The following is an 8,673-nucleotide window of genomic DNA, read 5'->3' on the forward strand; positions in this document are numbered from 1 at the left end:
GACCGCTCCGAACGAGCTATTCGCCTTGTGTGCGAAAAAAATCCCAGAGAGAAGTCAATTAAACGAAGGGAGGTGACAAACACACGTGCCAGCAGGGCCGTGGCGTTTACACGGCTCCGCTCCGGCACCCCGAGCCTCCGCCGGTGGCGGGAGGAGGCTGCGCCCTCGGGGCGCCCCGGGGCGGCTCCAGCCCCCAAAGCGGAGCCGGCGGAGCCAGTGCTGCACCTCGAGGTCTCAGCCGAGGCTGGGTGAGCCCAGGCTTACCGAAAGGAGCCCGGCATTCGCCCTGCAACGCCCGGGGCCGCCCGGGCGCGCTCCCCTGCGCCGTGCGCTCGGGCTCCGTGTACTCGACGGCAGCCCCGGGGGAGCGGGGCCGGGGCTCGGCTTTTCGGGGCGCAGCCCGGCCTCGGTGCCCGCCGAGGCTGCGTGTGCCCGGGCTGCGGCGAGCACGCGGTTTTATCGACAGCCGGGCTCCGCTTCAGAAGCACGGAGCTCATTTGGAAGGAATTCCCACCAGCCCGGCGAGCCCTGCAGCTGCTTGTTTGGCTAATGAACCCCCGTGTGGTTTCCGAACTTAGAGGCAAAAAAGGAGAAAGATGTCCATCCGAGTAAACTATAAGTGAAAACTCATTGATTACCTCCGCCTTCCTGGCTCGGATTTGATTAATCATTTGCCATCGCGCTTTTCGAGCCACTTCTGTGTTGGTTTCCCTCCGCCTCAGTTCTGCGAGACTCTTCCAGAAGGGCGGCCGCGGTGCCGAGCCCAACACGCTGTAAACAACCACAAGAAGCAGAGCTAATGTTTTCAATACAGCTCGGGGACTAAAATAAACTCCTCGGGTTAGGCCAGCCCGAGCGATTGTTTTGGGGAGCGCTTCCCAGGCCCGCTGCTGAGCGCATCCCCGGGGGCTACCTGGGGCGGACCCCCCCGGCCGCCGCCCGCCCGCTCCCGGCGCTGGGAGCCCAGCCCGGGGGGGCCGCACCCCGGCAAGGAGGAGGCGCGGGGGCAGCGGGCACCTGGCGGCCGCCCCTTGGGCCCCCCGGCTCCGAGCCGCGGGGCTGCGGCCGCCGCTGGGGCTGCGGAGCGCCCCGGGGCCGGCCCCGGGCATCGCCCGTCGGGGCCCCGGGCGGCGGCCGGGCGGGGCGCACCGGGGCTGGCGGCGCTGCCCGCCCGTCCCCGCGGCCGTCACACACGCAGAGCGGAGATTTTTTTAAGTAACAAACGTACTTTTTATTTCTGAAACCAAAATATCGTTTTCGGCTTAACAATAGCCGGATCTCGCTGAATGAAGCCTTTGCATATTTTCCTGTTTTAATTGGTTGTATAATAAACAGTCCTGACCCCGCACTCTCTTTTCAATGAGTTCAGGGTGAAACGCGGACCATGGGACTGGAAATGACTTTTTCACGACTTAAAACACGGACAAGAATACCAGGAATCAGGCGGTATCAAACAGCCGCAGCGGCCGGGGCGGGAGGGGGCCGCAAGGTGAGAGCCGGCTGCGTCCCCCCCCCTCCCCCGCAGCTCGGCCCGGCCACGGCGACAGGGGCCGGGGCGCCCCGGGCCACCCCATTCCCGGGGGTCCTCCTCAGCTGCCCCGGCTGCAGGCAGAGGGCAGCCGTGCCGAGCCGTGCCGGGTTCTGCCGGGCCGTGCCCAGAGCGCTCCCGGCGCCCAGGGCTGTGCCACCCGCGGAGCACCGCCGGGGCTCGACGGCTGCGCCAAGGAGCGGCGGGGAAGGAGAAAGCGGCGGCCGCACAGCAGCGCCCCGGGCCCGGCACTGCCCCTGGGGCGGCCGGGGGGCGGTGGGAGCCTCGGGGAGGCTCCTTCCACGCCCGCTGCGTGCAGGGAGAAAACAGTCCCCGCTCCTCTGCTTTCATCTCTCGCCAGCGTTGCACAAATCCGGGGCCGCTCCGGCAGGGCCGGCGGCCCCGAAGGCCCCTGCCCCCGGCCCGTGGCTGCCGCCCGCCCGCGGCCTTCGTGTAACGGGGCCCGGGCCTCGCCCTGCGCGCAGAGCCGGCTCCTGCCGTCAGGCCGGCGCTCGGCCGCTTTCTTCCCGGGGCGAGGAGACGCCGTCGAGCCGCAGCCGTCCCCTCTCACCCCCCCGCGCCGAGCAAAGCCCCGGCGGCAAACCCGGCCCGGGCTCGTGGCCACGAGGCTGCTCGGCACCGGAGCCGGTTACGGCTCGGTTGGGGCCCGATCCCGCGCAGCACCGTGGCTGACCCAGGCCGGAGAGGTCCCGCCGGGAGCTGAACGGGAGCCGCGGACGCTCCGGGAGCTGCAGGACGAGCCGGGCCCCGCTCCACCGCCCAACGGCACCCGGCGAGAGCGGGCAGCCCGGCCCGGGGGCGGCGGGGCTCCCGTTCGGCTCCCGGCGGGGCTCCGGGGCTGCTTTCCCCCTCCCCGCTGCGGCGGCGCTGCCGAGGACGCGGCCCGGGTCCCGCCGCCCCCGGGGAGGCAAAGCTGGAGGCGGCGGAGCCGCGGCCGTGCCCAGGACACGGTGGCTGCTTAATAAACCACGCGGGTTTCCATCCAGCATTGCCCTTGTTTGTAACACACGGAGAACGACCGCAGAAACACCCCACGGGCGCGACGGCGGCACCGGCTGACCGCGGGCCGCGCTGGGGCCGGGGAGCTCGGGCGAACAGAGCAGGGCCCGGGCGGGACGAGCCGCCGCTGCCCGGCCCTCCCCCGGCACCCGGCAGAAAGCAGCCCGGGGCCTCCCTGGCCCGCTCCCCGCCGCTCCCCGCTCGGGAGCCCCGGGGCAAGGAGGCCGTGCCGCCCGGGGAGCCCGCCGCCCACCGCGGGTTGAAAGCGCGGCTCCCTGGCTCCTGCTACGGGCACAGCCGGCTGCCGGGCCACGCAGCGCCGGGCCGGGCTCTGTCCCTGCGGGGTCACCGCCTGGGCACGGCACCGCTCCCGGCGCCGTCCCTGGGCCCGGGACCGGCCGCACCTCGAAGCCCCCGGCGGCAGCGAGGCCGGGCGGCCCGGCGCTGCTCCTCCGGCCGTGCGGGACGCTGCGGCTCCGGAGCCCGGGCTGGGGCTGCCCCGGTCCTCCGAGCAGGGAGGCTGCAGGAGGCCCCGGGATGGAGGGCGAGCGCCGGGGGGGGGGGTCCCCGGGGTGGTGGCGACCCAGCGGCACCCCCGCATCCCCGCACCGGCCCGGCCCGGCGTCCGAGGGAGGGCCCGGGCCGGGAGAGCGCGGCGCGGCTCCGCGGCCCCGAGCAAGCGGGGCCGAAACGAAAGCGGAGCCCGGAGCCGCGCCGCGGCAGCGCCGGTGCCCCGGGCAGTGCCGTCCCGCCGCGCTCCGCCGCCTGGCAGCGGCCCCGGCCGGCTCCGACCGGCCCCGCTCCGCGCCCCGAGCCCGGCCCGCGCCTGCCGCGGCTCCGGGACGGCTCCGGGAGCGGCTCCGGGAGCGCGGAGCTCCGCCGCCTCCCGACCGAGCAGCAGCGCGGGGGAGCGGAGTGAAAGACAACGGTATCGAGAGAAAGAAAAGCGTTTTATTGGAGACTTTACAATGCTAGAAAGTACAATAAAAGTGCTAGTTCGCTCTAGAAAAGTTGGTCCCAAAATGGTACTATGCCACAGCATCTATCAGCTTACATAAACACTTATAAAATCGCTATGAACTGGCCCCTGTATTATAAACGCTATTTCTTTTCACATTAATCTATGTAAAATCGAAGGATCAAAACGTTTCAAGAAAAAGCATTCAAAAGCAGAACCTACCGAAAATCCATTTTGGGCCAGATTTGGGGTCGAAAAATACGAAGATAGTTTAAACTTTCATTATTAATAATAATATGCGCTTGGAAAAATATTCAAATTTCATAGGAAACCGTCTTTTTTTTTTTTTCTTTTTCTTTTTATAACATCAGAATATTTTTTTAGACCTGTATAAAATTACTTTTAAGACCTCAGAGGACATTGTCTCCTTTAAAAATACATCTACCGCTGCCGAAACGTTTCACGAGTGACCCTGGCGGGTTTTGTTTGTTGGCTTCTAACAACCAGCGACATCGCACTTCTCCTGCGGCTACGACAGTCCCCCCATCAGCACTATTTCGAAGAGAAGGCACAGCTCGGAAGAAGCGCAGTGTTTTTGCAGGCCGAGGAAGCAGAAAGAGAGGCCGAAGGGGAGGAGGAGGCCGAGCTCGGCGGCGCACGGCGGCGCCTAGGCCCCGGCCCCGGGACCGCCACAGCCCCGGGCGCTCCGAGCCCGAGAGCGCCGAGGCCGGCTTCGAACGGGGCAGAGAGTTGAGGGGTAGCCGGCCTGCTTGTCATCGCGCCCCCCCTCCCCAAAAGCACCGAGAAAACAAGCCCCAGGCCCCGAGGAACGAACGAACACACGGACGGACAGAGCGACAGACAGACAGACAGACAGACAGAGCGGGGAGCAGCCCGCCCGGGCTCCGCGCTTAGGCAGACGCGGAGCAGGGGGGGCTTTTCCCCAGCGCCACGCTTCGGGCACAGAGAGAGAGGAGAGGGAGGAAGAGGAGGAGGAGGAGGAGGCACACGACAGCGCACGGAACGCGGCGGGAGCGGAGCGGAGCAGGGCCGGGGCCGGGGCCGGGGCACTCTGCGGCGGCGGCCGGTCGGAGCCTCCCTAGATGTCTATGCGGGAGTGCAGGGCGCTGTGTTTGCTGTCGTGCTCCCAGTAGGAACAGTGCATCATGGACAGCTCGGCGGGCTGGCGGGCGCAGGCGAACTGCAGGCCGGCCCCGTTGGCGGCCGGGGCGGCGGGCGGCGCGGGGCTGGCGGGGCTGAGCTGCTGCGGGTGGTGGGCGTGCGGGTGGTGGTGGTGGTGGTGGCCCATGCCGTTGTAGGAGTTCACCATGCCGGGCAGCGCCATGCTCTGCACCCGCGAGTAGGGGCTGTAGGAGGCCGGGCCCGAGAGTCCTTTCACATTGACGGGGCTGACGTTCCCACCAGACATCTGGCAGGAGGCGTAGGGCATGGGCGCGGGGGGCTGCGCCAGCGGCCACGAGTTGTTCATGAAGGTGGACTGCAGGTACTTGGGCGGGGAGAGGTAGCCGTAGCTGTCGGGGCTGAAGAGGGTCTTGCCGGGCTGGAAGTGGGTCGGGGGCGGCCGGAAAGGCCGCTTCATCCTCCGCCGCCGGCGGTAGTTGCCCTTCTCGAACATGTCCTCGCAGGCGGGGTCCAGCGTCCAGTAGTTGCCCTTGCGCTCGCCGCCGCCCTCCCGGGGCACCTTGATGAAGCACTCGTTGAGGCTGAGGTTGTGGCGGATGCTGTTCTGCCAGCCCTTCTTGTTCTTCTCGTAGAAAGGGAACTTGCTGATGATGTACTGGTAGATCCCGGACAGCGTGAGCCTCTTCTCCGCGCTCTCCCGGATGGCCATGGCGATCAGGGCCACGTAGGAGTAGGGGGGCTTCTGCGACGGGTCCGGCTTCTCGGGGCCCTTGTCGGCGCCCAGCTCCTCCTTGCCCCGCTCCGGTTCCTTGCTGCCGCCGCTGTCATGAGCCAGCAGCGCCACCGCGTCCTCCTCGGCGTCCGGGTAGCTGCTCATCATGGTGCCCCGCGCCCGCCGCCCGGGGCGCGCAGCGCTGCGCGGTGCCGAGCGCTGCCGGTGCGCGCTGCGCCGAGCCCGCTGCTGGCGGCCGTCCCGTGCGGGGCTCGCCGGGACCGGGGCCGGAGCCGGGGCCGGAGCCGGGGCCGGGATGGAGATCGGGAGGCGCCTCTCGCGGCGCCGCTGCTCCGTGCAGCGCGGCGGCGGCGGCGTCCCTGCCCCCGCGGGCTCCGCTCCCCTCTGCCGCGGCGGCCGGGCTCTTTTCTGATTTGTATGGGCCCGGCCGAGTTCCGCTTTCGTCAGGAGCCCGCTCCCCTATCGCCGCCGAGCCGCTGGGCACGGCCGAGTTCACTCCGCAGTCACGGCGCCGCGCTCAGCCCCGCGCACACGCGGCCCGACGTGGCCCCGCCGAGCGCTGCGGAGCGGAGCGCGGCGGAACCGCCCCGGCCCGGCCCGGCCCGGCCCTGCCTCGCCGCCGGGGGGGCCGGGGGCCGCCGAGCGAGCCCCGCCGCCGCCGCCCGCCCTCTGCCTCCCGGGGAGCCCGGCGGGGCCCGCGGGGGGGCCGCCGCGGGGGGGCGGCGGGGAGACGCGGCGCTCGCCCCTGCCCCTGCCCCTGCCCCTGCCGCGGGGCTGTCAGGGGCCAGCCGCACACGCCGCCGCCTTTATGCGTGCCGGCAGCGGGCCCCGCCGCCCGAGCGCGCCCGGGGAGCCCAGGGCGGCCGCTAGCGCTGCCCGCCGCCGGGCCCCGCCGCCCGTGTCGCGGGGGCGCCGCCCGGAGCCGCAGCGCACGGCCAGCACCCGCCGCGCTGCCGCCTGTCCGCGCATCGCCCCCCGCTGCCCTCCTCTGCCCGCGGGCAGCGCCCCCCGAGCCGCAGAGAGGCAGCGCGAAGCGGGCCGGGCACGAGCGGTGTCCCCTAACCACAAGTGGGTAACGGGGCGGCTCTGCCCGCAGTGGCAAAGCGGGCGGGCGGGCCCGAGGGTGCTGGACAAAGGGGCCGAGGTTCCTGCTGCCCCCCCGACGGGCACGGCCGGCGGCCGGGCCGAGCCCCGCAGAGCCTTGGGGCCCCGCTCTGCCCTGCCCCGGGGTCCGCCCGCAGCCCGGCCCCGTCTCCCCGCTCGGCCGAGAACACCCCGGGGAGCCCCTGGCGCGGCCTCGGTGGCTGCGGCCGCCGGGTCCCGGCCCCCAGCCCCGCTTCTGGCTTTCAGGAGCGCGGACGGCAGCGCAGCGCTTTCCCCCGCCCCACCCGACTTAGCGTCCCGCATCGGTTTCTGTAACCGCAGCCAAGCCCGGAGGGACGGCGGCTCGCCAGCGCCGTGCCCGGTGCAGCCGGCGGCTCCCGACGGGGCGCGCAGGGGCTTTGTGCACCCCCCGGACCCGGGCCCCGCCGGGAGAGGCCGCTCGGGGCGAGGGCAGCCCACGGTGCCCGAGCCTATTTTACCGGAGCAGTGTGGGTGCCCTTCGCGGGCGCTGTTACAGTCTCGGTTAAAACACCTTTCCGCACCTTCGCCTGCGGCCGTGTAGGCTGATGGCTTGCCTCACGGCGGCCGAGAAACGTGGACCCAAAACAACGAACTCCGTGCGTGTGGCCGTGGCAGCGAGGCGCGCAGAGCCGGGACGGGCGCACGAAGCCCCCTCGGCAACCCCGGGCAGAGCCCGAGCGGCCGGGACGAGGCCGGGACGAGGCCGCCCTCCTCGGCTCTCTGCCCGGCTCCCGGCGGCGAGCCCCGCGCAGGGCAGCCGGGGCCAGCTGTGCCGAGCCGTGCCGGGCCGCGCCGTGCCGGGCCCGCCGAGCTCCCCAGGGCCGGGCCGAGCTCCCCGCTGCCGGCCACCCAGGCTGCTCTCGGCGGCCTCCTCGCAGGCATTTCCGCGGCGAGAGCCGGGGCAGGTGCAACAGCACGGCCGCGTGTGTCATCACCTCCTCCAAGCGGCTCCGACCTCCCTCCGCGCTCCCAAACCGGGCGCGCAGCTCCTCCGCAGGGCCCGCTCGCTCACACAGGACATTTGACATCCAAGGGGCTTTTTTTTCCCCCCTCTCTTTTATTTTTTTTTTTCCCTTTCGGCAGCCCCACGGAGGGACATGCCGGCAGAACGGGAGCTCGCCGCCAGGCGATGCCGTCGGGCCCCCCCGGGCCGCCCCGCTGCTCCCTGTCCCGGCTGGGGCCCCGCCGCAGCAGCGCCGCTGGAGCCCGGCCCGGAGTGGGTTTTGCTGCGGCTGAGCCGGGCGCTGGGGTCTCCCCGGCCCCCAGCAATGTGGCAGCGGGAGCACTGCAAGCAGCAGGAGGGGTGGGGGGCGGCGGGCACTGGCCCGGTGATGGGGTGGGAAGGTCCCCGCGGGCTGCCCGCCGGTAACGGTGCCGGTAACGGAGCCGGGCTAACGGAGTGCAAGAGGCGGCGGCGGAGCTGCCCTCGGGGCGCGGGGAGGACGAGGGGGGGCGAGCAGCGGAGCGGGGCCACGGCGCCGGCGCCCGGTGCCCGCCCCGCTGCGGCGAGGGGCAGAGTCCAGCGGGGGTCCCTACGGGGCAGCGGGAACAGGGCTCCCGCTGCCTTCCCACGGGGGCCGAGCGGCCCCTTCCCGGTGCAGCACGGCGGGGACGGCGGCGGACAGAGCGCGGCTCAGCCCCGGCCGCGCACCGCCGCTAAGACGGCCCCCGAGGGGGGCTGCGCGCCGGGGCCTCGCCCTCCTCCTCCGGCACGGAGCCGGGCCGGGCCCCCCTCCCCGATCGGCCCCTCCGCTGTGCCCCCGGAGCCGGTGCCGAGTCCGGAGCGAAGCACGGGAGGCGGCGGGGAGCGCGGCGAGAGCCCCGCGGCCCGGCCACCCCTGCCCTGCCCCAGCCCCGCGGCGGGCAGCACGGCGGGGGCAGCGGGCACGGCCCGGGGAGAGCCCGGCAGCCCCTCCCCGCCTTTCTACTCACCCGGTGCGGGCAGCGGAGCCGATCGCTACCTGGAAGGTTTGAGGTTGGTTGGGTCGGAAACGTGGCAGACTTTGTGTCCCGAACGGTTTCTTTCTTTTCTTTTCTATTTTTTTTTTTTTTTTTCCCTCCTGGAGAGCAAACGAGCCTCCGGCGGGGAACTCCCCCGAGCGGGTCCCGGGGCAGGGCCCCTCCTGCCGCCCGCTGGGCTCCGTTTCCGCGCAGCCCCGAGCCCCA

At 71.5% G+C, this 8,673-nt stretch overlaps 1 protein-coding gene across 1 annotated transcript; it reads right to left on the bottom strand.

Moving 5' to 3' along the window:
- Positions 1 to 3,479: 3,479 nt before the first annotated feature.
- Positions 3,480 to 5,972, bottom strand: FOXL2 (forkhead box L2). The gene has a single exon (XM_027463986.3). The coding sequence runs from the start codon at positions 5,527 to 5,529 to the stop codon at positions 4,606 to 4,608; it is 924 nt and encodes a 307-aa protein (XP_027319787.1). The 5' UTR covers positions 5,530 to 5,972; the 3' UTR covers positions 3,480 to 4,605.
- Between the last annotated feature and the right edge of the window lie 2,701 nt (positions 5,973 to 8,673).

Source organism: Anas platyrhynchos, chromosome 9, assembly GCF_047663525.1.
Source record: "Anas platyrhynchos isolate ZD024472 breed Pekin duck chromosome 9, IASCAAS_PekinDuck_T2T, whole genome shotgun sequence".
NCBI lineage: Eukaryota > Metazoa > Chordata > Aves > Anseriformes > Anatidae > Anas > Anas platyrhynchos.

What these genes read in the sequence shown, in the direction of transcription:
- FOXL2 (XM_027463986.3), bottom strand. Translation starts at nt 5,529, where the DNA reads ATGATGAGCAGCTACCCGGACGCCGAGGAGGACGCGGTGGCGCTGCTG.